The sequence below is a fragment of the Gamsiella multidivaricata genome, assembly GCF_025024155.1.
Source record: "Gamsiella multidivaricata strain RSA 2152 chromosome Unknown BC939scaffold_51, whole genome shotgun sequence".
Classification (NCBI taxonomy): domain Eukaryota; kingdom Fungi; phylum Mortierellomycota; class Mortierellomycetes; order Mortierellales; family Mortierellaceae; genus Gamsiella; species Gamsiella multidivaricata.
The window spans coordinates 165,008-192,865 of NW_026251759.1; the positions used below are offsets into that span (position 1 = coordinate 165,008).

The following is a 27,858-nucleotide window of genomic DNA, read 5'->3' on the forward strand; positions in this document are numbered from 1 at the left end:
TCCTGTTCACTGGCGTGGGTGAGGGTAGGCCAAGATTGGTGAAGGGCATAATGGGTTTCGTCCTGGCTGAAAAGATTCTACAAAAGTGTGGTCCTTGGTTGGGAGTGGGATGCAAGTCGTTGAGTTGGTGTTGATGGAGATGAGGAGTGATGAATAGAAAAAAGAAATGCAGCAGAGGGAAAAGTAAATCCGGTTATATCTTCGCCGATGACGAACAGTGACTCCGGCTGTCCGACGCCCTTTGTCCGCAATTGAAGTCATCCAACCGGATTGATTGCCATCTCCACAGCCTTTACGTCATTTGAGTGCCCATTATGTGGACCCAGGGCAAGGACGGATGAAGTCTTTTTCGTCCCAGGGGATAAATGTCCTATAATGGAGGGTCGAATCGATAGGTCGCTAGGCGATATTTGGATGGCACAAAGCGCGTTTTACTGAAATTGTCTATACGTAACATACATGTTGAATGAATGGCTTTACAAGGCTGAGAACCTGTTTGGACGTTGGGAAGCAAAAGAAAGAAGCAAGGATATGTTGAGATACTTTACATAAATGATGAAAAGAATGAGCAAAAGGACATATTAGTTAGTCTTCTCGGTGTCTTGCTTCTCGTCCAGGTCGACAGGTACGATGCCATCCAGTTCCTGAAGAGCAATCTCTGAGACTGGTCCCTTGAACCAGTGGCGTGCGGATAGGAACCAAGTCAGGGTCGTGAAGATCAACAAGAAGCCCACAGCTGCAGGTGTAAAGTTGAAGGCATTCATGTCGTCGACAGGCCAACTTTGAGGCAAGTTGAAGATGATGAAAATAAAGATGGTCCAGATAACGGCAATCCAGCCAACGGGTCTGGAGAACTTGCCTAAGTTGAACTCGTGCTGCACAAAGGTCGAAGCGCCGACGGTAATACGGAGCAGGATAGGGATCGCGTACGAGACCGTGAAGCCAATGATGGAGATTCCAGAGATGGCGCTCAGCGTTGCCGTCGATCCGAATGAGGGCAAAGCAAGGATGATGATGATCACGACCGAGAGCCAGACGAGACGGAGGGGCATCTGCGTGCGCCTATTAAGGACCGTCCAGTAGCGCGAGAAGGGAAGACCGCCGTCGCGGGCAAAGGCGTAGATCATGCGCGAGTTGGCGGCCACGGTCGCGATGCCGCAGAGGAAACCGGCAAAGACGATAATGAAGATGAGGACGCTGCCGCCCCTCTTCCCTGCACAGTCGATGAAGATCTGAGGCGCGGCACCAATGCTGCTGCTCAGAGTGGTATTGTAGTCCTGGATGCCAAATGTGAGGGCAAGGGCGAGGCCGAGACCAATCAAGACTGATGCAAAGATGGACAGCAGGATGCCGCGAGGGCCGTTCACGTACGATTTTTCGGTCTCTTCCGACATGTGAGCGGAGCTGTTGGGGGAGCCAGAAACGAGAGAAACGAACGTAATGTTATTCATCGTTAGTGCATTGTAGGACAAATAATGGGCGGAGCGTTAAAATGTTCGATGGTGGTCATATCACTTACGCATCGTAGCCAAGCATTGACCATTGCGACTGAAGCAAACCAAGCAGAAAGACAAAGACAGGGCTTGCACTCGACGAGGTCGTGTAGCCGGTATGGTCCTCAAAGTCTGTGAACACAAATTTGGCAGTCTGCAGCTTGGGAGCACCGGCTAGAACGACTATGATAATCACAATCGTGCCCACTATGTGAATAAAAACCGATACCAACGATGCAATTTTCAGAGCACGGCCACCGGCACTATTGACAAGACCAGCGATAACCATCAACGCTGCCATGATATAAAAGTTCTTCTTGCCGTCCGTTTCATACGTGGGCTGCCATACAGAGATGAGGTTGTTCATGAACGTAGCGGCAGCAAGAACAGATCCGGAGCATCCCGCGACTGTTACGAGGCAATGCAATTAGAGGAAATCAGTCAATGTTGCCACTTGGAGGAGGCACAGCAATGTCAATTGAATCAGATTGGCCCGGTTACCTTGTCCAAGCATGTTGAACCAGGCTTCGTACCAGGAGAACATGGGACCCCACTTGGGTCCACCACTACAGAGGCGAATGACAACGGACCATCAGCTAGTCAGTATACTTTGCAAACTATTCAGTTTAATGTAAACAGCAAGGCAACTTACAGCTTGGCGGTCCAGAAGTACAGCCCTCCAGCGGTGGGGTATGTACTGCAGATCTCGGCCATTCCCAAGCCAATGAACATGACAAAGAAGGCGACGAGGAGCCAGCCCCAGATGGCAACCACAGGGCCTCCGGCGGTCATTCCAAAGCCGAACAGGGGCACAATCCCGATCAGAACAGACGAGTTAGTCAGAGTGAATCCAAAATTCTGAAGTCCAGAGAACTGGCGCCTATATATCAATTGGATAGCAGTATTGGGAGGAAGAAGTGGCACTGTGTGAGATTCAGGTTGGCATCGGCGAGGGTTTTTTGTACAGCTAGTAGTTGCTGAGCTCATTGAGAACTCACTTCATATTTTGCTTGTAACCCAGCTGATGTTGCATGGGAAATGGAAAAGGAAACGGCAGAGCACAGCAGCTTTATTAGTGGGCGAATGCATATTTGTTTGTTGAACCAGGGTTGACAAATAGATCAGGGCGGTTTCAATTCCGAATGAGGGAGGGGTGCTGAATGAGAGAGTTCCGTACCCTGGCAAGACGAGCCTCATCCTCGTTGTAATCGGCGGCATGACCCTTTTCTGTGTTCTCCATTTTCGTCGGGTGCAAGGAATGACTTGGAGGGAATGAAGTGCAATGAAGAAAAGTTGCCTTGGCGCAGAAGAGAATAGCTAGAGTCCACTTATGAGGGGGAGGGGGCTTCGACCGGGCGGACCACCAAGAGGCACCGGCTTCGAAACCCAGCTCGGGAGGATTGATACGTGATTGGGGAATGGACTTGAAGTCCCACGTCTGTTCTATTTATATGGGGCGTAATGAGAGAAGAGGATGAGGTTCAAAGGGAAATCATTTCTATATCGATGCACCCCGTCTTCTGATGCCTGTCTCTCTGTCCAGTTGTTTAGGAGAGACTGATGTCGAGAAAGAACGGCAATCAATAGCCCCTCCTTTACCCCGCTATTGTATGCTTTTCCCAAGCACTCATAGTAGATGGTTCAGGGTTCAGGGGGAGAAACTTCTACTGGACCTTCCTTGGGTTCAAGCTCCTACTATGGGACCTGCTCCCTGCGCTTAGTGAGTATACTAATCATAGACCGCAATTGTATTTTCAGATGCAGTATTGCCATTAGTGCTAGCAGTGGTGATGGCCCTGGACATTCGGATTATACTCGCAAGCACCAGCTGAAGGACAATTTACTAGTGCGCATATACAATAGGGGTCCTCGTTTTTTTTATTGCTCCATTGCGCACGGTATTAAAGAGAAAAATGTTTGAGTACGCCGCTTCCACTCTCTTATGAAAGGCCTCATGGGAGGGCCGATGCTGGGACGTGAGTACTTGCTGCTTGACTAGATCCACTGCCGCCAGTCTGCTGCTCGTGCAGCAGTCTCTGTTGTTCCTTCAGTGCCTGCAGTTGCTCTTCTTCCTGTTGTTGCTGCCTGAAATATGCAGAAGCATCAAAAATCTTGTCCTGATTATCTGTCCGCTTGCTGTGAAACATAAAGCGAAATAAAAGAAACGACGTCGTCAAACATTGCACATCCAAGCTCATGAACACAGCAAGACATATTTAAGTCAATGAACAAAACTGTAACGCTTCCGTAACTTACCCCATCTTGACCGCTGCTGCAACATCAGCCGGTCCAGCGACAAGATATGGCTGATCTGAGAATGGATCCGCGGAATGTACTGCAGCAGATCCATTTGTCGCGACTCCCTTGCTGTTTCCGGTCACGGCGCCGTTGCCGTTGCTGTGAACATGACCGTTACCAACGCCTGCACCATCACCACCATCAAAAGACATCAAATCATGTGCTGGGCTGCGCTGACCATTCGACAACGTCTCGACATTGCGACTCGGGACTACATCAGTCATTTCGGACGCCTTGGTGACTTTGCTCAAGTGCTGGCGCTCCATCATTTGGTTATATGCCGTGAATGCCTGCACAAGTTCCTGGTTGCAAGCCAAAAGTGATGCTAGAGAAATATAGTTATAAGGAAAACGGAGTTGAGTGAGTATGTCGATCCATAGGCGTATATTTCGACGCTATATTTGATGATCAATACAGTTATCAACCATACTCAGCCATTGCTCGTTGGGGTTCGCCGACTCTGTCATTTCTGACAGATATTGCTGGATGCCGCGCTGGAGTGTGAGACATTTTGAATGGAATTCCTACGGTTGTCGATTGTGTTCATGATCAAGAGTATTAATTCGATATGTTCTGTGCTTATATGCTCATCCTGATAATAAGGCGCTGCCCCTTTAGTATACCTTGATCAATTCGTTTTCCTCGATAGCCTCTAGTTCCGGATCTGCAAATGACACCGCCTCAATCAACATGTGTGCGTTGTTCCGTGCGAGCTCAATATCCTGTGCCATTTGCCTCATTTGCTATTGTTGAATGAACGTGAAAGGATCGTCATTTGTGAATGATTCATCTAACTGAAATAGCACGGCTCTAGAAGCTACAGTAACGATGAACTTTCAAATACCTGTTCCGGTGTGATGGATGCGCGGGGTGGAGAGTGCGAGCCTTGTCGTGGGACGCTCTATTTCAGAATTCACGATAAAATGATTTAGTAAGAGGTACTGAATGGGGATTCAAGCACATTCCTTCCCGCCGAACGGTGCTGCTTACCGATCTGGGTGTGTTGTTCTTAACCAATGTGTAGTAGAGGTTTGGAATAATGACAAGTCCGGGATCTGTGGCAAAAACCGCCGCCCAGTCGTCCAATCGCTCCATGAGACGAATTTTGACGTTGGCATCAGTGACCTAGAATAAATCAGGTGTGTGGAAAAAAAATGACAGAAAACTCCATTAATCAAGATGGTTGTTGCCTGCCAATGCTTCCAATTTTCCATGGACTCCGCATGTTCCTTCACCGTTGATGTTGAAATAGCTACTAAACATTTGCATTCTCGTCTTTGGTGCTGTTTCTTACATCTGCAATAACCACAGCCTCAATATCGTCTGCGAACTTGGCGGTTGCTAATTGGGCTGTAGAGGGAGTGAAGAGGCGCCGCCAAGTGGAGATATTGCATATCAGTAAACAAACATTGACTAATTGCAAACGCACTTTGTATAAAGTAATAGCTCACCTTTGAATTTCGAGCCGCAACCATCCACCATTGCTTGGATTAACTAGAAGGGAAACGTTTTGCCAGGGCAAACAATCAGAAGAGTTCAGGCATTATACCCGGGGATTCACTTTCTTGTGCTCACCGTGATAGCGTTCATCTGCTGTTGGGGTCGTCCCAGTCGCAGCTTTTTTCGCAATGCTTTCGCAGCCTCCTTCGCGCTGTCCGGTTTTAGAAATCCCAAGAATAAATTTGCATGAAGTGCACAGAGTGGGACGACATACGTTGCATGAAAGACGGCAAAGTGAGAACAGTGAGCAGAGCAGGAAAATGCATAATATGAATCCACTGCTATTCGTGTCCTCGTTAAAGGCAAGGATGGATGCAGCCATTCAGTGCACTTACCCATCGTCCCTGGCGTTAACAGTCTCACACAAGCTTGAGACCGCCTCCCAGTTGGTGATGGCAGCCAGGCTGGTGATGCCCTCTGTTTACAGACAGACCCAAGAAAGTAAACGAACAAAGTTGAGTCAGTACGAACGCGGTTCGACTACAAGAAGAAAACGCTGGGCGGCTATGTGTTGTGAGGTAGACGATGAGTAGTTACCAATTTGGCTGGTGATGACTGATTGCTTTGAGAACAGTCCCATGGTTGGTTGTGGAAGAAGGAAGGAGGGATGGAAAGGGAAAGAAAGGCAGCAATGTACAAAAGGAAGGAGAAATGGAGCGAGTGCCAATAATGGACCAATTATTCTTTTTCTCTGTGGGGAAAGTGAGGAACAGGTCGTTGCTCAGAAAGCAGAGAGGGGCAAGCAGATATGGGTGTGGTGTGCGTGAAATGCGAGACGCTTTTTAAGGCCGGCCAATTGAGTTCTCGAGCAGACCATCATGTGATGGCTCTCCGGGCTGTTGCTGTTGTTCTTGGCAAGACGCGGTGTCGATTTGGGGCCCATCCATTTATCCGCCTTCCCTCACTCTCTTCGCTTGTCTGCGCTGCATCCTACAGATCAAAGACGATACATGGACATCGAAATTGAAGAAAGAGCAACCCACTCCATAGATTCAATTTCCACGCTGAAACAATAAGTCCAATCAAATTATTAGATTTGAAATTGGTGGCAAAGTAACTGAATGTCATAACACACGTTGATCCGACTACATTGGGCACAAATCGCCTTGCCACTAATAGCCTAGATCCTTTTTTTTTTTTTTTTTTGTATCGTATATGTTGAGTACGTCGTATGGTGTATGCCGTGTGTGCGTTTTATTGTCGTATGGTACATGTGCAGCCTATCCTTCCTCAATCTTCATCCGTGATCCTGCGGTAGCAAGCAAGGTACTTGTCGCCCTTGTTACGCTCCACCTTCTGGCCTTCCTCAGTAGCATTCCTGACATGTTCAACCGCTGGATCGTCGACCTATAAATAAGCCCAGGAGCATTGAATATAATTAAAAAACGCTGCCTTCAACTCAATGTGCACCAATTGATTATAGTCTAGGGCCCTGCTTTTACCAGCTCCTCGTCGGGAATCCTGACAAACAAGGGATGAGCGTCCAGGTGCTTCACCATCCATAAATGAAGATCCTTGACATCACTGATTGTATAAATGATTCCGCCAGGACGCAAAACATAGGCGTATTCGGAAATAAGCGTCGGTCTAAATAGCACGTCGATAAAATATAATAGCCATGATGAGCACCTGCAACGATCGACAGTAGCATTGTGTAGCCGCACTTACGTGATGATGCGAGCTTTATGCTTTCTTTTCTTGAAGTGAGGATCAGGAAATAAAAAGAACATCTTGGAGAGCTATTGAGAGGAATACAAATGGTGAAAATGACTGTATTTGTACCAATCCATGATTACGATTCGAGTACCGCCCCTCGACTGATCTACGTGATTCCTGTAATTACCTGGTGCTTCTCAAAAAAGTTCGGCAAGAACTTCATCGCGTTCATACGCAGAATCGAGACATTGTCATACGATCCAGGGTGGTTCTGACGCAGCGCCAAGATCTTTTGGTTGACATACTCCTCGACCTTGACACGGATCTCCATTCCTATTGCAAGAAAGATCCGTACACGCTTAGCATGAAGAGATGGCATAAAATTCTTGAAAATAAAAAAAGTTAAAACACATGCCACAACGACCAAAGCGCTTACCCAGCATCAATGTGTCGGGATACACGGTTGACAGGGCAATGAGAAGCCCACCGTATCCGCATCCGAGGTCGGCAAATTCGACTTTTTTTCCAGAGTCCTTTGTCACAGCTCCCTCGGCAGCAGCCTCACCATTCTTGGGAGCGAAATGCTTGGGATAGTTCTTGGACCAGTCCATGTAGGCGGGGCTCACCGGGCTATTCGTTGGAAGCAGTAGATATTGTTGAAAGAGATACCTTAATAGCTGTATCCAAAAGCTTCCGCGCGATATCGAGCACTCCAAACGATTGAAAACAAAATAACGAGGACTCACTAGTCGAGATGATGGTCCGAAAACACATTGGCGTGGGCGCGCTGTCGGAAATACTTTTTCTAAAGGCCATCCCAGGAGCGTTGTGGTGTTGTGGTGTTAGATACTCTTCTGTTGCTCAGTTCCCCCAGTGGTTTATGGCTGTCCAGACGTGTCGTACCTGTGGAAGGCGAACCTCGGTCGAAGTTTCCTCTGCATGCCTCTTCTCCCCTGTGTTCGCTGACGTTGTGTTTTCCATGTTGAACCGCCTTGTTGTTGAAGGAGAAAAGGGATGCACTGAGAAAGGACAAAAAAAAGTGATCAGCATGGCTCTCAAAGACAAACAAGCGCTCAGCCACCCCAATCGCATACTTCGTGCTGCTTGACTTGGTTATAGTCGCCTTCGCCGTCCCTCCTCCACCTTCTCCTTATCGCTTCCTAGTCCATCGTCCACAGACTATCCCAACGTAATGAATACCAGCAGGATGCATTGCCACTTCCATGTTAAACTACGTCTTTTATTTGCCATTAACTGAAACCTGTGTGCCTACCTCACTATCTATTTCGTGAACTAGGCGTGTAAGCGGAAATGACGAACAAACGACAGATGACCTTCGAGGCCAACGAAACAGTTCTCTGTTTCCATGGGCCATTATTGTACGAGGCTAAGGTAACGCCGCAAGGATACCACATCGACTGAGCCTTGATAGCAGGAGCATTCATGCAACCCAGACCAGCTCATTTACTTTCGAATTCAACTCGACTCTAGATTTTAAAAACAGACTGGAGGAGTCTCGATCCCCTTCATGGAGAAGAGGGTCCTGTCTATCTTGTCCATTACCGCGGGTGGAAGCAGACGTAAGCAACACTCCTTCAGCTTTAAGTCCTGCTATTGTGCCTTTCCGAACCATCTGTTCACTAACAACAAAGCCGTGTTTGAATGCTTTAGGTGGGATGAATGGGTTCCAGAGTCAAGGGCGTTAAAGTGGAACGAGGCTAATCTAGCAAAACAAGCCAGCCTGAAAGAGTCATATCCCGGTAAAAAAAAGGCTGTACCAAAGACGTCGGGATCAACTGAGAGCTCAGACAGAGGAAAGAAGCGTGCAAAGGATACAAGCGTGGACAAGGAAGAGGAATTCACAAAGCGACCCGAGATCAAAGTACCGATACCCGACTCATTGAAGGTGCAGCTCGTGGACGATTGGGAGAATATCACTAAAAACCAACAGGTTAGGCTCTTTTCGCCCACGGATTTGTACTGGTTTCGTTGTGGTGGACATTATCACTGAAACTTTTTTATTTGTAACAATCAGTTGGTGCCTCTGCCACGGACGCCAAATGTTGTGCAAATCCTGGAAATGTACAGGGACTCGAAAAAGGACAAGAAAGCGTATGTGTTATTTGAACGCCCGATGTTCATGAGCGATATAATCATGAATATGAATCAAGTTCTCATCGCTGATTTGTATTTATTGGTTTTCATTCATTGCGACACCAGTAAGAACGATGAGATTTTCCAGGAAGTGCTGTCAGGAATTAAGACGTATTTCGACAAGTGTCTGGGCAATATGTTGCTTTACCGGTTCGAGCGTCAGCAGTATGTGGACATCAGGAAAAAGAACACAGGCAAGGAGGACTCTGAAATTTATGGAGGCGAGCATCTCCTACGGCTCTTTGGTAAGTAGTCGCGTTTTATTTTGAGCGCGCTCTGTCTTGGTCTTCATGAATCTGACTTGCTATCTTTTCTATGTGCATAGTGCAATTCCCAATGCTTATCGCACACACACAGATGGACCAGGATTCAATCAATGCTCTCCGAGAAAATTTGGTCGACATGCTCAAGTACGGGAATAGCGCCCGGATTACGTTTAATTCAAAGGATGTCTCATATGAAGGAAATGACCGATACTGACAACCCATCGCTGCTGAACCCATGTTATGCCATCAATAGGTGGATGCAGAAGAACCACAAGGAGCTGATACTGTCAGAATACGAGAACGCCAGTCCTGCGTACCAGTCGATTGTCAAGTCATGAACCCATTCCTAAAACAGTTCTTCAAAAACAGCATTCGCGTACTACACTACCAAGTCAAGGAGAGCATGGTGCCATGTCCTGGCCTGCCTTGTCCTGTCCTGTCGTGCCGTGTTGTGTCCTGAGCAGAGCAGCAGCAGTCCTCGCATTACAGTTTCCTATGGCCGCGAATAAATGAAAGGAAACCCCAATTTATATTAAATTTTCCATGAACAATGAAAGCCCGCTGGTGTAAATATAGCGAGCATTAGGTTAATGCAGTGGGGATGGAAGGTCAAAGGGACCCCCTGATTGATGGCACAAACTGAGAACCATGCCTCGGCACTACTGCGTCATGGTCTGCAAGAGTGACACTGGCTGATCGCATGGTGTCCTGGTAGACTCACCTGCAACCCCCACTCTCACTCTTGACTCCACTCTCCATCCGCCCCTTCCCCTTTGCAGCAACCACCTTAAACTTCCTTGCACTTTTCTCACCTCGCACTTCCCAGCTCTTCTATCCTTCTCTGTCCTTTCCCTCTCCCTTGCCTCCTAGCATCGCATTTCTTCGACACTCATCTCAACCTCAACCTACTAAACTCGACTCTGGGGTTCCTGTCCTATCCTCACTCGGTTATTGCCATCTCTCGCGCAGTTGCCTGAACTATGACCGGACAAGCACCATCTCCGAAGCGCATCGCAGACTATTTTTTCATGGTCGGGCTGAGAGATGACTTTACCCTAACAGAGACACCAACAGAAGACCAACACAGATGCGAACAGGAGAATGCACATGCACATCGCATGAATAACAATCCACCAATTCTGTTCAGCAATGATTCCACATACAATCATACGATCGTGCACAGTTCACTGTTCAATGGTGACACAACGAACAAGAATACAGTCTTGCCACCATCTACAGCAATAGAGGCGGGGGCATTCACTATAGCGGGTCAGACAACGGCCGCAAGGTCGCCCAACCGCACACGGTCCAAGTCCATGGCGCAACCAGCTTATTCCCTTACTACTGCTACCGCGCAGATGCCTCCCACTCTTCCCAGCCATGGCGAGGGATGGCAGACTCAACAAAGTAAGTCCGGTCTTTCGTGCTTCATTGAGTCCCGAGATTTGTCTCTTCACAGTCTGACAATGCCATGTGTAAATGTATCCGGATTGCTCTATTCAACTTCTCAAATGAAGTTCTAAGTCCAGGAACAGAGCCTTTTGTCCCTCAAAGGGCGCCCGTAGCACGTAGGACAAGCATTCTCTCCACAAGATCGAATAACCCCGGCAAGAGATCGGGTACCGTGAGTGACATTAGTCGCAAAGGAAGCACTGGACTTCACCACAAACCGACCTATCGACACGTTTCGGCAGGCACGCTTTTCAAAACAGTACAAGAAGGAGTTGAGCATCCTCAACTTACCATAGACTCTCAGGCTGGACCTGGTAAGTGGTTTGCACATTCCGTACTTGTGCTGACTTATCTCGATCATACTTCCATGTTCTTTACTGAGGTACATCTGATTTTACATGGCACTTCTAGTATCCGCTTCACAGCGACATGGCACATACCCTACTACACCAACATCCGCCACGACTTTACACCAGGACAAAGCCGCTCTCTCTGAGCAGGACATGAAGACTTCGGCACTCAGTAAAAACATGGCCATGATGCGGAGTCGATCCAGGACATTTCACGGAACTCAGCATTTTCAGACAGACATCCATAAAGATGCAGCACAAAAACCACTAGATACACACCCAGCGGAACGTCTTTTTCAGCCTATCGTGACATGTAGATATCCAGAGAAGGACTGGAACGACGCGGAAGTGTTTCCACCGCATCTGCCAATGGTTAGCTGGATTTCGCGGTCAAATTGAATGCAGTAATGGTAAATCGGCCTCCTATGTCTTCTTTCTAACGCAAAACGATATGTGCATCTAGTTTTGTTTTCCAGGAGAGTTATCTTTCAAGCTACAGGAGGATCGGCCGCCAACGACATATCACTCGTTTGTTATGACGCAGGAGAGCGGGAATCGCTCATACGCCATGTGTGTAACACTGTACGAACGTCTACCAAAGCGCATGCAGTGGCAGTTTGATGCATTGTGTCAGAACTGGACCAGGAGTCATATGGCAAGTTGTTGATCCAGGAAGCTTTACCCGAATGGATTAATTCGTGCCACCACTGTCGCCCATATTGCTAACACAAATGCACGTCTCTCTTCAGTCCGAGAGCGAGATGGAATATGCGAAGGTCATCAAAGCAAAGATCTCTAGAGAAAAGGCGCTCTTGCGTGGACTGCAGGACAGACTACGGGAGGAGCGGACACTCGGAAGAAATGATAGCATTATGGAGTTGAAGCGGGATGTTGTGGATGTGGAAGAGAAGCTGTCTCTTCTGGAGGATCAAATGCAGCCATGGAGAAGGCTCTTTATCGAAGCTGAGGATGTCTGGGTCCCACGGTGCGTTGGCTTGATCAGCCCGATACCATATCATTATCTGCTGCGAGACTGGCTGCTAGCAGTTGTGGTCGCATGTTCAGGAGGAGTAGAATATCCGGGAATGAGTCTGAACTCCTTGCGACTTGAACGGTAAGCAGGAACGGAGAAGTGCCATTTAAAAGGACCAAAAGTCGGTTGCCTTCATACTAACACAACTGTTTATTAACAGATATGTCAGGAACATCATTCACGATGTCACTGTCCCGCCTCTTGGAAGGACGGAAATCGCAATTTCAGTGAACAACCGACTCATCTACGCATCTAGACCCGCGCTTAACAGCGTCCCCATTGTCAAAAACGTAAGCTCAGAGCGTTTGTCCTATGAGGACGAAATTACTGCAACTTCTTTCTCATGACATTTTCTCCTCCTTAGTTCTCATTGTTTCCGCTCTTCCGCTGTCTCTCATCCGAAAATGTGGTCACTCTCATGGAGGTATGTGTCAGGGATGAATATCGATCCACAGGATTGAGTTATACGAGGAGAGCAGCGATTGATATGTTCATCTGCGTAATCTAGGTCATGCTTTCCGAAGGCAGGATCATATTGGTGTCGTCGTACCCGGGGATGCTCACGCTCGCGAGCGAAAGCATTCTTTACTTATTCTTCCCTTTATACTGGCAAGGAGTGTATATCCCGATTTTGCCAGCCGCCTTGATGACATGCCTTCAAGCACCCGTGCCCTATATCATCGGTGTTGAACGGAGCTGCTGCGACCCTGACTTTCCGCCAGAGGATGTAGGGTTTTTTTAATTAATTTTACGGCTAATATCTATCATTACACTGCAGGAATTGTAAACTAGGTTACTAACTTCATTATTGGTTTCAATTTCATTTCACACGGCGCAATAGGCATGCGTGGTTGACCTGGACAAGGGTACCATCAATGTCCAACTGGCGCCAGTACCACTGCCGCCTCGGCCGCGAAGGAAACTTATCCAGTCCCTGGAGCAGTATTCATCCGCCTGCACTGCAGATGGTGCGTCCTCAGGTCCTCCCAAATATGTGCAAGAGGCATATCCACATTCTCGTCTGACCTTGTTCTGCGGTGTGTCTCGAGCGCCACGCTGGAATAGGAAATTGGACAGTCTGAGACCGCCCGTTGCCTCTACGCTTTCTGTTGCTACTAGTGCCTCCTCTGTTCCAAATACATCGCCAGCAGTCAGTAGGAAATCCTCCACTAACACTCTGGGACATCGTGGATTGAACCCGAATGTGCTGCCGATAATCCCCAAGGTTGATTTCGAAAAGGAGACATTGCTGGAGGGTTTTGGGGAGATGAAGGCGGAAGAGAGCGTCCCAGGCGATCCAGAAAGGCCCATGAGAGAAACTGTCAGTAAGAAAGATCTTCGATCGGTAGCAGACACGATGGATTTGAGGATAAACCAAATTGCGCCAGAGCAGGTAAGGCGAATGACATGCTATGTCGCTCGTATTTGAAGTAGGTATCGAGGAAACAACGATTAATGGACCTTGGCTACTTTGTAGGAGGTAACAGAGTCACTCAATATGGCAACACGTAAGATCCTATCCCCACAACGTGCTCGTGCCAATTTGTTCGAAGTTCCCAAAAAGCAGGAGGCAGGCGGAAATCAGCAGACGCCACGGCAACAATTACTTCAACCCGTGGATGCAGCTAGCAATCGTGGTCGCAGTAACAGCTATAGTACCCTTTTGACGCTATCGGATGGCATAAATGAGAGACTGGCACATCGAGCATCTGTAACATCGCTCGAGTCTTCAGGCTCGAGTATCTTCCAGCGGTCAGCTCCGATAGGTGGCACTCACGGGGCAACCGGCAGAGGTTCTCCCATGTCGACTATGACCTCCAATACCATGGCCAGCATCAATGGGCCAAGTTTTGCATTCTCGCACCAACAATACCCGTCCTCCTCGACCACTTCGCTTCCGCCACTGGTGCCGACGGACTCCACCAACAACAGCCAGAACCAAGGCGGTATCGGATTTATTGAAGACGAGATCGAGAGCGAACCTAGTCCTTCGATACCCATCACAAAGGAGGGCCACGTTCTCTCTATGGTGCCGAACCCTATTCCCATGTCTGTGCTCAACTGCCGCTGTGGTATCTGCTCGCGTGCCCTTGCAGCCCATCATCAAGTCTATAGATGCGATGGGTGTTCACTTTTTGTGCATGCGGGATGTATCGAGGAGCTGCTCTACCCCTGTGTGCCGCGTGGATTCGACGAGTCTGGGATCTGCTGGAGCGTCTTGCAGATGTGGGCAGGCCTTCTGAAAGGGTATCGATCAGGTATCCTTGCGGGACAAGCGCTGCAACAGCAGCAGTTTCAGCAGCAGATTCAGATGCAAATGCAGACGCAGGGCCATGGCCTGAGGGGATATGGGCACTCGAGACAGCTGTCAAGCAGTGGAAGTGAGAGCGAAAAGGAGAGCAAAGACAGGTTCTCTTGGGCCAGCTTCCGTGGGTGGACTAGTCGGAGCAGTGCTAACACGAGTAGCCCGGCACAGGCTCCAAGAAGTTCTACGGTGTTGTCTTCGGCCGCGGTTCAATCACAGCCCCCCCACACACAGACACAACAACCGCAGACCAGAGCAAGGAGGGGAACGAACAGCAGTGTCGTCAGTGATACAGTCCGGTTCCATCGCGACGTGTTCTTGAAGAGCGTGGACAAGGATGCCAGGGTAGGTGTTGCATATGTTTCTGTCTGAACAAGATACAGCAGCAGTTCTTCATCGACATTAACGTATGTGCACTCTCAATAGCCGTTTATGAATTCCTTTACCGAATCTCAGGCATTCGTGCAGTTTGTGCAGGACAGAGTCGATCGTTCCCCTGGAGACCCAGAGATTATGTTTTTTGATGAAGTGATCAAGGCTAAGATCAACCGCTCCCGCTTCCGGCTAGGCAAAGAGGAGACCAAGTTTCTGGATGTAAAGACTCTTATTTCTAAGGATGTTGATTTGTTTCCTTGTGCATTTTAGAGCGTATAAAACTAAACAGCTCGATGTTTCCGCGTGTAATTAGGACGCTTCTTATGGTATCCAAAGCACTGTCAAAGCCGTTGCACCGTCGGGCGAAATACAGGAGTATGGTAAGTACCTAAGGCTCTTCACAGCAAGTCTCGCGTTGCAGGTGAACACTCTCTCTAACAGCTTCTTAACTCTCTGACGTTTTAGATGATGACTCACGGCGATTTCCTACACATCTGAACCCTGCGTATTTATAAAGAAACGCTGTATCTGAACTTGACAATACTTTGCTCTTCCCCACTGCAATAAAGAAAGGGGGGAGTTTGGTCATCAAATATGGTCTCAATCTGGGCGAAGTCGATGCAAGATGTATTGTTGCCTCTAGGCTTCTTGTGGCCATTCATGCACCCATAATTAATTGATACATCGTACCCGTCTACATATGTATTACTTGCTGCTCTGGTTCTTGACCCAATCCTTGGTCGCTATCTCCAACTCGACCCTCTCGCCCATCCACTCTGGCATCCTGTCTACCTGTTTGAACCCGAATTTATAAAACAATCTCAACGCCGGGACCTGCGAACCCTGCAGCACGACCTTGACCGTCTGTACCTTGTTCTTCTTTATGAAGCTGGCGCTGCTGGTCGTCGTGCCGGCGGAGGGATTTCCACTCAGCTGATCCATCGCAGTCTTGAGAAGCAAGGTTCCACATCCGTTACGCTGGTGCGGCTCCTGAACCGCCCAGTTCACAAGACGGGCCTCGTTCGATCTTTTGTCGACCAAGGCGCCGATGCATCCGATCACGGGGCCGTTATTTTGCTCCAGGACCCAGAACCTGTTATCCTCCTTGTTGCTACTGCTGTTGCTGTTGTTCGCTGATGCGGATGATGCTGATGGGGAGGAGGAGGGGACATTGGAGCCCGAGGGTTCTGTGGATCGCTTCTTGAGAGACCCTGACGACGCCTTCGCGGCGGTTGCAGTGGCGGAAGTCCCATCCTTCTGCTGCTGTCCCTGATCCTGCACTTGTTCCTGATCCTGATCTCCAAAGGCATCTAATCTTCCCACGACCTCGGGTCCGGAGGCCGCGGTCGAGGCCTCGTAAAGCAATGTCAAGAACAAAATCGCCTGAGCCAAAATAACGGACCCCGCCAAGATCGTGAGGACCTCGCTATAGTTCTGAAGATGTGTTTGACGGAACTTGAAGATCGCGGTCGAGATCGCGGTCCAGAGGATTAGGGCCATGGGACGGAGCTTGAGGAAATTGAAGGAGGCAGGGACGGATCGCATGTGGGTGTCGAAGAGCAACTGGGCTACCCCCGGACGATTCGTAGACGAAAGCGCCTGGATCTTGAGTGAGGACGACATTGCTTGGCTGTACTCTTGTGGTATGTTGCTTTGACCGGCTGACTGGCTTGCTGGGTTGAGTGTCCGACTGAGTTGGGGTTTATGGAAGAATGAAGGAGATGAGGAAGGGATGAGGAAAAAGAGATGAGGAAGATGAGATGGTGGAGACTACTCCAGAAAGTCGCACGACTGTACACGGAGTACGATCCCTCCCCCCTCGTGAGAAGGTCGCTCTCACACGGTCTTGTTTAAATTGTGCACTCTTTTGCATTCAATTGGCGCAACCTTCATCCGCACAAAGTTCATAACGTTTTGTTTGTTTGTTTGTTTGTGAGTGGGCCAAAATTGTATTATATTGTTCAAGCATCGTAATGTCAATAAGCGAGAGCGTGTGTTTGTGTGAAGGCGATAGATGGTATGTAGAGAGTATCTGGCTGTTACACGAGTATGAGTGAAAGAGAGAGAGAGAGAGAGAGAGAGAGAGAGAGAGAGAGAGAGAGAGAGAGAGAGAGAGAGAGAGAGAAAGAAAGAGATGCGGCAGCGGATGGCTATAGAAAGCAGCAGTTGTTTGGTCCTGAACTCGAAAAAATGTCCTACAGTCGCGATCAAGACCAGACCTTCAACGTCGTGTCCCAGCTTCCAGTACACATCGCCATACCATCGCTTGCAACTCCCAAACAGCTGACACGGTTTTCGTGTCCCATCAGCACGCCGACTCGCTCACCACGCAGGGTGTCCCAGACATTACAGTTGAAATCATCGTATCCTGCAAACATGAGCCGTCCAGAGATCGAGAACGCGACCGAGGTGATGCCGCAGAGAATGTTGTCGTGTGTGTAGATGTTCATCTCGCGATCCGCTCGAAGGTCGAATAAGCGACACGACGCATCGTCTGACCCAGTTCCAAATGCATCGCCGTTGGGGAAGAATCTAGACGTGGGACAAGCATTAAAAAAAAAAGCATGATTTAGGGCCAGTGTTTCCCTTCAAAGACTCATCTCACGTTGCTGTTATCCTCGTGAGGGGACTTACTGCACAGCGTTGATATCGGATTCATGTCCAGTAAATGTCTGAACGCAGCGTCCAGATCGAATGTCCCACACTTTTGCTGTAGAGTCGCACGCTCCAGAAACAAATAAGCGCTGATCGGGTGAAAGCGATAAACTAGTTACAAAACAAAACAAAAAAAGCATAAAAAAAATAGTTAGCTACTACTTCATCCTCGTCTGCTCTGGTGATGTCCCCCTGCTATGTTCGCTTACCTCATGACATCGCCCGTATGGTCGTTGAATTCCATGACCTTTATTCCTGCATCGATATCCCACAGCATACAGCTCATGTCTCCACTCGACGTCAGGATCTGCCGGTCGTTCAGGAATCGGCAGCAGGAGAGATAACCAGAATGTGCACTCAATTCTCGTGCCACCTTCACAGCTCCTTCCCGAGTACGGAGATTGTAGATCGAACACATGTTATCGAGACCACCGCAGGCGACAAAGTTGCCTGTCGGCGCATAGGCGCAGGTCATGACCCAGGACGACCGCAGAGGGATGGCATACACCTTATTGGTTGTGTAAGCATCCCAGACGATCAACTTTCCATCCTGTGAGGCTGAGACCAGATGCCTCTTGTCCATGGCCCAATGCATGGCGTAAATCTTTGCCAGATGACCCTTGAGCACTCGTCGGATACGCATTCCGATGCGCGTCAATGGCTCCAGCTCTTGAGACATGACTCTCACTATATGACCAGGTAAGATTGAGCAAAAAAAAAAAAAAAAGACGGGTGAGAGATACATTCATACCAAAACAAAAAATAATACGGTGGCAAGCCAAATAATGATCTCCTACTTCTTTTTCCAACATTAAAAAAAGGTTTGGGCGAAGGCCAATTCAGGTTCAGAGGACTACTTACAGGACGTGTCATTGAGTGCGCTCTTCTTTTCCCTGATCTTGTCCTTCAAGAACTCTGCTTCCTTGCGGGCATTGGCAATGCGCTCTGCAATATCAGAACTCATGTTGATTGTCGTTTATGCCGTGCTCACTGGGACAGTTGATATTGTTGTGGTTGTTTTTGTTCCGTGTCGAAAAAAAACACTATATAAATGTCTTGCTGGGCAAGTGTGGATTTCACTAGAAAGAATAAATGAAAGAAAAGCGTCAGAAAGAGGATTTTATGAAAATTCGGCAGTTGTAAGACGATATAGCAGATAGAAAAGATAGAGAGGGGAAGAAAAAAAGAGGGATAGAGAGAGAAAGAGAGAGAAAGAGAGAGAAAGAGAGAGAAAGAGAAAGATAAAAGAGGCGATCGAAAGAAGAGACAAAAGAAAGCTTGTTTGCAATATGTTCATCTCCATTAACATGCATGGATGAAATGAGCTTTTTGAAGATATCATCATATCCATAGAAAAATGAAGGAGCAGCTCTGAAAGTGCGTATCCTCGGATCGCTCCTATTTCCCCATCAATCTTAGTGTATGTGAGAAAATAACACAGATAACACAAGGGTGCTATAGGTCTACACACCCAATGGATTAAAAAAAAGGTGAATGCTGCTGTGTTTGTAGTTGTACCAGAATAGTGGGTTGGGCTGTAGGAAAAAAAAAAAAAAAAAAAAAAAAAAAAAAGATAAAAAAGACGCGGGCACCGGCGACAATGGTACGTTCGAAAAAAGGTGTCTGTGTCCCTCGTTTGCCTTCCTTTTCGCTAGGATAAGCACAGGAGAAGTGCGCAAGCTGCGATTGGGCAAGGTAGTGGTAGTGCAACGATGAAAACAGAGCAGTGAAGGGAGAGCGGGAACACATACGGGACCGGAGTGTGCAGCCTAGCCAAGTATGGGCCGGTGTGCGGTAGATGGGATCTCGAAAGGAAAGAGCGAATGAGGATGGAGAAGAGGGAATGTGATTCGCAATCGAGGAAGCAGGCGACTAGGGAGCGAATGGTGCGGAAGTGGGTGTGCAAGCGAGTGATGGGGATGGAATGGGCGAGGGAGAGAAGGGGAGGCAGAGAAAGATAAAAAAAAAAGAAAAAGAGGGGTTGGATAAATAAATGTCAGACAGAGGACGTGTTCACCAATTGTCGGGTTCAGAAGAGTGTATGCGCGCTTTGCCCTTTGTCCTCCAGTCCGCTCATGCAAACCCATATCGATTGACCTGGCCATGGATCTCAAACACGCATCTCCTTCTGCACAATGGCGCTGACTGACTTAGTTTCTTCACAGCCAGCCAGACTGACTAGCCACTATGGGCGGAATCCTCATCGATACACAAACACCGTTGTGCCATCCGTTCTTACCAGCCTACCATTCCCCATCTGCATTATTTCTGAATACTTTGTGCGGACATAACTGCACCCTGAAGCCGTTACTCAAACGGCTGTTTTTTTGTTCGGTTCTGTTGCGCGTTGTGTTACATATTTGCTTCTCGCTCTCGCTCTCAATGCCCAACCTGGCAGGTGGCCATCTTCAAAAGCAGAGGGGGAGGAGGGTACATACGAGGGGGTTACACTTGGCGGACAATTAAACATCTTAAAGCACGGAGACAAAGAAGAAGAAAGAAGAAAAAAAAAAACGTATCGACATGTTCAGATGAAATGACAACAAAGAATGCAGGAGCGTTGAGAAGGGGAGGGGGTCTTCAAACATTGAACACGGAGACGGGACACGGCGCTAATTTTAAACAACTACGCCGATGCAATTAAGCACGATCCGCTGTCAGAACTTTCAGAGCATCCAGTCTTATGCAGTAGCGCCTCGCGTACCTTTTATCGCATTTCCTTTGATGTTTCTTTTTTCTTTTTTATCTGCATCAAGAGCGCGCGACCGGCATCCTACCTGCGACCGGTACCCTACCTGCGACCATTTTTTTTTTTTAAAAAATGTCCTGGGCAAATTATCATACTCGCGTAGAAGACAGAAGAGCACTCGTTCAAATCACCTACTGTCTGTCACTCGAACAACGCGTCCGTCTCCGTCAACAAATCCAGTCCAGCCCAGGCTGATATCCAGCTACACTCACCTACATATATTGTCCTTTTCTTTTGTTGTTTCCATAGGGTCAAAAAAAAAAGGGTTTATTAGTTTGAAACATCGCGGGGTAGCACGCTAAGGCCGATCAATGCGACAAGCTTTGATCGAAGGATACAGAATGAACAACGGGGGCGTGCATTTGAGCAGACGGACCGGGGAAGAGCAATTCCGCCAACAGAGTAGACTGGTACATAATTTCGATTGACAAATAACAGCCTTTATTGTACACGATTAGATAAGAAGACCTAACAACCAGAGATGGCATCCAGAGGTGCCCTGCACGTTGGTATATAGGTTGGACGACGGCAAAGGCAAAGTCCGCCTTAATCGATATACCGGACATCAGCATGTTCGCTCAGGAACTCCATCCACGCCTTCAAAAACGGATCGTTCTTGCTCAGTGTCTCAGAGTCTCCGACCACACAGAGCTGCCTCTTGGAACGGGTCATCGCCACTAAAACAATAAGAATCGAGTGCTTATATTAGTCGTCAGTACTTTACCCACAATGCGGACACCGCCGCGTGCTGTCTGCCCTTACCATTGAGTCGACGGCGGTCAGACAAGAATCCGACCTCTCCAGCATCGTTAGAACGAACCAGGGTCAAAATGACAGCCTGCTTTTCGCGTCCCTGAAAGCCATCCACAGTGCCAATTTCAATATCGGGGTAATCCTCTTTCAATAATTGTCGCAGCAATGCGTTCTACGAACGTTAGAAATAGAAACAAATGTCAGCCAAGGGGTTGAAAAAGAGTTCATTGGGACCGCATCAACAAACCTTACTGACCTGTGCACTATAAGGCGTGATGATGGCAATGTCCTCTGGGCCAACACCAGACTTCATCAAGTCCTTGACATATTCCACCACAGTAGCAGCCTCCCCTCGGTTCAACTTGCTGTCATCGGGTCCGCCGCCCACGGAAGACCCCCCTGGTCCATTTCCGTCCTGGTTTTCTGTCTCCTCAGTCATGCCAGCCATACTGGTATCCAAGAAAACCAACGCATGATCCACGTCGCTTTCTTCCTCGGACGGATCGCGTGCCTTTTTCACCCTCGGCAAATCCTTCAGCAGCCATTGTCGACAAGATTCGTCCGCAACGAGTAAGTTCTGGTACAATTTCGTGCTCGGGAAAGCCATGATATCCTCGTGCATCCGGTACTGTGTCACTAGAGTTCGCTTAATTAGCTTGGCACCATCTTTGGGGAAACAGCCCAGGAGTCGCACGAACATCGTGGTCGAGAGTAAGAATGATGAATAGTCCTTGTCCTTGGCGATCCGCTCCAAATCCAGTGCAGGGACCTCAAAGGATGCAGAAGCTCCGGCCCTGGCGGCTTTTTTCCTCTGTTCCTTAAGCTCCTTAGTAAGCGAGAGCGCTTCTGCCGCCAGGAGCGACGTAGCGCTGATTCCCTCTGAAACAATCGTCGGCGGTAACTGTAGATGATCCCCGGCCAAAACCACTTTTGCTCCCTTGCCAATGGCAATCCAGCATTCCTATCACCATAGCAAATAAACAAATTAATATGTGTATTCCAGTCCTTATGCGCAAAAACGAGCTGTCTGTGCATAGTTTTTGATCACTTACCGCTGCAGGAAGACGCATAACAGAAGTAAAGAGTTGTGCATGCAGTAAATATATGGGAAAGAAAGGGTCAGTAGATTACGATGGTAGACAGGTATGTAGTGTTGCGGATTTCCTGCTCAACCACTTTGCGGATCCTTTTGATCATTTACCTTCCAAGGCCTGTGTTGCCTCATCAATAATCACAACATCAAACTTCTCGCCCCAGAGATTCTTTGCCGCACATCCGTTCAATGTGCTCAAGACCACGCTCGCACTCTGGATCAGTTCCTTGACGACCAGCTTTTCGCGCGCCTTGAAATCCTTTCGAAGCTGCTTCACCTCCTGATACAGTTGTTTGCGCTCCGAGCGAAATTTGCACCGTTGGATCTTTTGAAAGGTTTCGTCCAGCTCCACACGGATGTCGTTCACGAGCCTTCCTTGGTCACTGGTCCTGGAGAGCACATCGAGCGAGTGATCCAGCACACTCGGCAGCAGTCGAGCTGGGTGGCCTGTCCTGACAATGTTGATCCTGTGACTAGCAAGACGCTCCACCAGGTTGTCTATGTTTGAAGACAAAAACCATGAATTGTCTGTTTGAATGTACAATAAAAAAAAAAAATATGCGGCGGCGATACATGCAGACGGATTCTTCCTTGAGACGTACCCACACTAATGTTGGAGGGCCCACAAACCAAAATCCGTTTCTTTTGCAGGACGAGTTGTCGAATCAACTCAACCAGCGTAAAGGTCTTTCCTGTGCCTGGCGGTCCATGGATCAAGGCCACCTGCTCTGCGGCCAGTGCGAATCTCACGGCTTCCTGCTGAGACGGATTCAAAGTCGGGTCCAGAAACTTGACCTTGGAGAGATCAGTCCATGCCTCGTCGAACGTTGGGGTTTGTGCACCGAACAACACGTTTGTCAGAGCCAGTGGCAAACTGTTTGCGGAGACTTGTGAAAGCGTGCCCTTCAGGAACTTCATTTGTGAGAGCATTCTATGCAGTGAGGTAGGACCCAGAGATCAGAGGTTGTATCTATATCAGTCCAACTTGTAAAGACAATTTCATCCGCACAGCTACGCCTTAGCATAATTATGCTCTATTGAATACCTCTCGTAGGTAACATTGTTAGCCAACTTGACACTAGGGTGAGGATGAAATCAAACCAGATACAGCTCCTGTTAGTAATAGTTCGATCAAAAAAACATATCATCTGGTCGACATTCAAATTAGAAACGATTCAAGCAAATTAGACGTACAGCCGACAGCGTTCCTGGACCTCCTTTGGGATCTCTTCCTCATTCTCTCCTTCTTTCCTGGATTTGATGGCGACAACGATGGTGGATTCTGTAATTCGAAAGATGACGCCGTCCAGTTTTGGTTTCCAGCCAGCCTTCATGGGCTTTCCCTTGCTTCCTGTGCCATGTTCCTCCAAGGCGACGATATCCCCAACTCGCAATCTGTGGGTGGGCAAGGCGGAACTAGTTGATGTTGCGTTCGACAGCTCAAGATCGACTAAACTTGTTCACGTAAAACCAGAAGCCCTTTTGTTAGACCACTGAGAGAGATCGCAAGTAGCACGGAGGAGGGGCGAAAACAAAACTGTCGGTTCTCAATTGGATGTACCTCTTTCCACCTGCGCCAGTCTTCATACCGACGACTGTCAGCCCTAATACTGCAAGTCCTCGCTTGGCGAGTTGAGCGGGCGTGCATGCTTCAAACACTCGCTGGATCTCCTGCACCTCAAAATCGCGCTCGGCCTGGACCAGCTTTTCCTGGTGACCTATGTTGTATTAACAGGGTCAGTTATGCAGTTCTGGCCAGTAAGCACAACGAGGCTTTATAATACAGTAAGGGTTGTGGATACCATACTTAAGAATAATTCGGGATCCATTTACTGATGAGCTGCAGTCGGAATAAGGCGCAATTAGTTGAATGAAATGGGGGGGCGATGATGAGTGAATCTTGATTTGTATTTATCTCTAATGAAACAAGTGGTTGCCGCAGAGGTTTGTGGACCTGAGTACTGGACGCGTCGCCTCCAATTGGATTGCGGCACCATAAAAAATCAATTGTCCGACCGAAAACGCGTCTTGTCGCGTACGCGTGTCATTATCTGGACATTATACGTGCTCGAATAAGAATCCTCAAAGGCGAAATGGGCTCTCCGTCCTCAAAACCACATCAACCGTCGCCTTGCTAAATACCAACAGCTACAAAGAAAACAAAAAAGCATACTACATAGGCAAGTTTAGATACCATCCTTTGTCAGTTCATGGCCAGAACACTGTCCCATGGTTTTATTCCTCTCGAACTGCATCCGAAGCGATTAACTTTGTAGCTTTCTTCGTGATCGTTGCTACGCCATCATGTCTTGCCCATTGCTTTCTTCATCCCTTCGCCTTCTCAGTCACTGGCTCCCAGGCATCCTTATCCATGACCAGTTTATTCTTCAAGAGCGTGATCGTCAGTGCTGTCGCCACAATCCTGGCATCTCATTCACTGTCCTTGGCCACCTTATCTGCAACTGCTGCGGTACTACTGACACACGAGAGCATGGTTGGCTTCCACCTCCTGAAACCATCAAACGTCTACAGGTCTCTCGAACATCTTAAATTTTAACCAAGTTAGCCCGTGAGCGGGATGTCTTGGCTGTTGCAGTCAGGACGGTCCTCATTACTGCAGTCCGAGCAATTGCGCCAGCACCAGCATCACTAGTGGTGGTGGTGGTGGTGGTTTTTTCGCCTAATCTTTTTACGCGTCCTCCGTGCTTCTCCGCCTTTCACAGATGGTATGACGCGTATCCAGATATCGAATGACGCTGGAACGAGAGTGACACCTGCACTATATGCATATACTTGTTCAAGGATATACCAGAATTTCGTCAGTCGAGACTTTGGGGTGTCATAAACTACGGAGGGATGATTTGCAGTGCCTGAAGCAGCTTCGGAGGTACCAGTTGTGGTAAATGTGCACATTTTCGTCCGTCAGGATTGTCAGCGGCGGGCTTGATCGTTTCCTCGATCGAGGCTTCAACGATGGAGAATCGGATTTCTTGTCGTCCGCGACCCCTTCAGGGGCTAATGTACGTTGCACAGGAAAGTTCAAGATCTCTATCATGAATCTGGATGGCTGTGGGAGCAGTCTGTACAATGGCCCGAGACCAAAAAGATCTCCCCCCTCTCCCTCCATTCCCGCGTAGTGTCTTCACTGAATGGAACAACGATCCGCCGCATTGCTTTGCTATGGGCCGACTTTTCACAAACCCAAGAACAGGTATTTCAGAAACGTCTGAGATGTGAGGGTATACTTGTACATGTGCATGAAGCTAGGATGATAGGTCGGAAGGTGAAGGCATGCAGGGCTGTGGGGCTGTGAGGCTGTGAGGGAGGGAGTATGTGGTAAGTGGGATGAAGAGATGCCAAGCAATGGTTTAGGATTTTTGGGCTTCTATGGAACGGGGAAAAATAAGTTGTTCGCTTTTCCTCGCTCACGCTCACGCTCACGCACACAAAAAAAAGTAGATTGGCCTGTCATCGTGCATGCATAAGAGGATATTCAACCACAGGGAAGGAAGATAGGATTTGAAGATTCCAGTTGATCATGAGGAGTGGTGGATTCCAACACAGTGGACCGTGCCATGGGGGGCCTGCTAAGGCACAAGAAGTGGGAAGAGGTACAGGTACACAAGTACCATATACGATATTGTTGGGACAGCGAGCCCGGACAATGACACGACACCTGCCAACAAAACGGGGGGTATGTGAGAGGATGGGACCGATCGGATGATCCTGCGTGAGCAACAAGAACTATGACAGCTGTAAACAACGACGACAACAACAACAATACCAACAACAATAAGGGCTGGTAGACTCACAAATTGACGCGTCCAGCATGTGTTTAGGTCAGGGTTTGCCCCCACCCCACCCCCCCTCCCCCTCCCTCCCTTTCCTTCCCCTCCCCAAATAGAATGGTACTGATTCTCGGGAAGACAACCACAGGAATGTGCAAGGGACATACAGAACCGTAAAATGTATCCACGAGCTACCAAAAAAAAAAAAGGGGGGGGGGGGGGGGGGGGGGGGGGGGGAAGGGAAGGGAAGGGAAGGGAAGGAAAGCGAGCGAGCAGTTGAAGCACAGTTCCACGATACTGCCAAGAGATGCCTTGCCCAAAATACGTGCGGTACGTGTGCGGATGGCGGGTATAGGTAATGCGTAATGCGCTAGACCAAATCCACGGAACTTCAGCGCTCTCTTGGCTGTTTCTGATTATGATATTTTATTTGTTTGGGTCGCGCTTCAGCTGCTAACTGCTATGGCCGAGAAAAGAACAGAGATGCAGCAGGATGATGTTGTCCTCGCCCCCCTTCGCCTCCCCCTCTGTATATAGCCAATTGTCAATTGATCCCTTACGTCCACACAGACTACTTCCAATCGCCTATAGCCCATCAGCATACATTATTATCATCATTCGCTTTTATAAAGCTCACTCAGCTTCGGCAACCTCGGTCCGCGCCTTTTTGCTTTTCTTCTTTCTCTTTCTTTTTCTTTTGATCCGCTCTTTAACCTCTTTAACCTCTTTAATCCCTTTAATCCCTTTAATCCCTTTAATCCCTTTAATCTTCATTACTGGTTCTCTCACTTACTCTCGCTCACGCGCTCATCCACACACTCACTCGTAGCTTTATCTCCTTCCTTCAATCTCTCTCGCTCCTCGCTCTTCACCGCACTTGGCCCATCCGTACCAGAATCTACCTGATCTGCACTCCCCTTCATCGACCTACTGGCACTTGTCTGTATCCCCAAATTTCTCAAGGATCACACTTTTTGTGGACTAGCCCTGTACGAAATCTTTTTGGACGCCTTGACCAATAATCACGTCCACCATAAACGTCCTACCTGAACGCGTCCTTGTCCCGACCCGTCCCTGCCGCGTCATAGTTCGCTGTATTGCTATCGTCATCTGGAAAAAGGTAATGAACGGATGACATATATTTTTTTTTTTATTTTTCAAATCGATCTTTGGTTTGCCACCAATTCTTTTACCCGCTGTTGTTCTCCTTTCCCTTCCTCGGTTCATAAGAGCACTACGGCGATGAAAACAGAGCAAACATGACCACCATCCACCCTCCCCTCCCCCCTATCTGCCACCCTTTGCTCCCGTACCATTCTTCGCTCTCCCATTCGTGTTTTCAGGGTGAGATGACCCGATCCCGGTTAGGTGGGGAGGGAAAAAAGTACTTGCGAGGTCAGCTGCATCATGCGTGGATTGACACGCATTGGTCTATGGTACTGTTTTTTTTTTCATGGGAACAGCCCGGAACCCATTTGGACAATGTGAATTCATCATGCAGACCCTCCTCGTACGTATATAGCTTCAACCCCCTGTGCTTTCCGATATTTAGTGAACGACTTCAGCGACCAATACAACGACGGGCAGCTGCAACAAACTCGAATACAATGCAGCTGGATCACATCACATTAGATTCCACTGCATTGTTCAACATTGCTGACAGTGATAATGATAGTGAGGATGGCAGTAGGGATGACAGTGAGGAATGACAGTGGGAATGACAATGAGATTGATAAGGATAAGGATGATGAGAATGATGATGATGGTGATGATGATGATGATGTGTGGTCCTTCCCGGCAGGGCTGTTCCCCGCTCTATTTTGGTTCCTCCGTGTCCTTGGAGTCTCCCGCTCTCTGTCTCCTATTCCTGTTCTCCTTGAGGTTCAAATCCAATCCAAGCAGATTGTACACATTGACAAATGGGATAAATTATATAAG

General features: G+C 48.3%; 10 protein-coding genes across 10 annotated transcripts; 4 read left to right on the forward strand and 6 right to left on the reverse strand.

The window, feature by feature from the left end:
* Positions 1–581: 581 nt before the first annotated feature.
* Positions 582–2,733, reverse strand: BC939DRAFT_504965 (APC amino acid permease; the record flags this gene model as incomplete). The annotated part of the gene is made up of 6 exons (XM_051560592.1): positions 582–1,404; positions 1,520–1,901; positions 1,995–2,059; positions 2,146–2,373; positions 2,492–2,514; positions 2,671–2,733. The coding sequence occupies 6 exons, from the start codon at positions 2,731–2,733 to the stop codon at positions 582–584; spliced, it is 1,584 nt and encodes a 527-aa protein (XP_051410211.1).
* A 712-nt stretch (positions 2,734–3,445) lies between these two features.
* On the reverse strand, positions 3,446–5,273 carry BC939DRAFT_504966 (uncharacterized protein; the record flags this gene model as incomplete). Its single annotated transcript, XM_051560593.1, has 8 exons — positions 3,446–3,629; positions 3,750–4,116; positions 4,222–4,315; positions 4,415–4,534; positions 4,636–4,692; positions 4,782–4,916; positions 5,086–5,141; positions 5,243–5,273. 8 exons carry the CDS (start codon positions 5,271–5,273, stop codon positions 3,446–3,448), a joined length of 1,044 nt encoding a protein of 347 aa, XP_051410212.1.
* Positions 5,274–5,420: 147 nt separating this feature from the next.
* Positions 5,421–5,851, forward strand: BC939DRAFT_457638 (uncharacterized protein). Its single transcript, XM_051556497.1, has one exon. It carries the CDS (start codon positions 5,552–5,554, stop codon positions 5,822–5,824), a length of 273 nt encoding a protein of 90 aa, XP_051410213.1. The 5' UTR covers positions 5,421–5,551; the 3' UTR covers positions 5,825–5,851.
* A 670-nt stretch (positions 5,852–6,521) lies between these two features.
* On the reverse strand, positions 6,522–7,928 carry BC939DRAFT_484553 (putative methyltransferase-domain-containing protein; the record flags this gene model as incomplete). Its single annotated transcript, XM_051559258.1, has 7 exons — positions 6,522–6,638; positions 6,734–6,878; positions 6,960–7,030; positions 7,135–7,280; positions 7,384–7,577; positions 7,694–7,752; positions 7,851–7,928. 7 exons carry the CDS (start codon positions 7,926–7,928, stop codon positions 6,522–6,524), a joined length of 810 nt encoding a protein of 269 aa, XP_051410214.1.
* Positions 7,929–8,056: 128 nt separating this feature from the next.
* On the forward strand, positions 8,057–9,961 carry BC939DRAFT_457644 (MRG-domain-containing protein). The gene is made up of 8 exons (XM_051556498.1): positions 8,057–8,136; positions 8,245–8,339; positions 8,439–8,527; positions 8,619–8,898; positions 8,983–9,059; positions 9,168–9,346; positions 9,427–9,511; positions 9,621–9,961. The coding sequence occupies exons 2-8, from the start codon at positions 8,259–8,261 to the stop codon at positions 9,703–9,705; spliced, it is 876 nt and encodes a 291-aa protein (XP_051410215.1). The 5' UTR covers positions 8,057–8,136; positions 8,245–8,258; the 3' UTR covers positions 9,706–9,961.
* Positions 9,962–15,486, forward strand: BC939DRAFT_457651 (AEX-3 domain-containing protein). Its single transcript, XM_051556499.1, has 13 exons — positions 9,962–10,774; positions 10,885–11,133; positions 11,231–11,541; positions 11,633–11,824; positions 11,919–12,283; positions 12,363–12,492; positions 12,567–12,626; positions 12,711–12,929; positions 13,044–13,595; positions 13,680–14,852; positions 14,934–15,101; positions 15,196–15,262; positions 15,348–15,486. The coding sequence occupies exons 1-13, from the start codon at positions 10,348–10,350 to the stop codon at positions 15,395–15,397; spliced, it is 3,963 nt and encodes a 1,320-aa protein (XP_051410216.1). The 5' UTR covers positions 9,962–10,347; the 3' UTR covers positions 15,398–15,486.
* Position 15,487: 1 nt separating this feature from the next.
* BC939DRAFT_457653 (uncharacterized protein) lies at positions 15,488–16,805 on the reverse strand. The gene has a single exon (XM_051556500.1). The coding sequence runs from the start codon at positions 16,503–16,505 to the stop codon at positions 15,588–15,590; it is 918 nt and encodes a 305-aa protein (XP_051410217.1). The 5' UTR covers positions 16,506–16,805; the 3' UTR covers positions 15,488–15,587.
* A 137-nt stretch (positions 16,806–16,942) lies between these two features.
* On the reverse strand, positions 16,943–18,738 carry BC939DRAFT_457654 (WD40-repeat-containing domain protein). Its single transcript, XM_051556501.1, has 4 exons — positions 18,399–18,738; positions 17,747–18,224; positions 17,517–17,648; positions 16,943–17,414 (listed from the first exon to the last, which is right to left on the reverse strand). Exons 1-4 carry the CDS (start codon positions 18,499–18,501, stop codon positions 17,090–17,092), a joined length of 1,038 nt encoding a protein of 345 aa, XP_051410218.1. The 5' UTR covers positions 18,502–18,738; the 3' UTR covers positions 16,943–17,089.
* Positions 18,739–20,701: 1,963 nt separating this feature from the next.
* Positions 20,702–24,220, reverse strand: BC939DRAFT_457660 (P-loop containing nucleoside triphosphate hydrolase protein). Its single transcript, XM_051556502.1, has 10 exons — positions 23,940–24,220; positions 23,694–23,850; positions 23,327–23,587; positions 23,178–23,210; positions 22,735–23,063; positions 22,241–22,630; positions 22,092–22,093; positions 21,296–22,000; positions 21,049–21,211; positions 20,702–20,963 (listed from the first exon to the last, which is right to left on the reverse strand). Exons 1-10 carry the CDS (start codon positions 23,959–23,961, stop codon positions 20,833–20,835), a joined length of 2,193 nt encoding a protein of 730 aa, XP_051410219.1. The 5' UTR covers positions 23,962–24,220; the 3' UTR covers positions 20,702–20,832.
* A 2,825-nt stretch (positions 24,221–27,045) lies between these two features.
* On the forward strand, positions 27,046–27,771 carry BC939DRAFT_231834 (uncharacterized protein). Its single transcript, XM_051550865.1, has one exon. The coding sequence runs from the start codon at positions 27,180–27,182 to the stop codon at positions 27,627–27,629; it is 450 nt and encodes a 149-aa protein (XP_051410220.1). The 5' UTR covers positions 27,046–27,179; the 3' UTR covers positions 27,630–27,771.
* Positions 27,772–27,858: the final 87 nt, after the last annotated feature.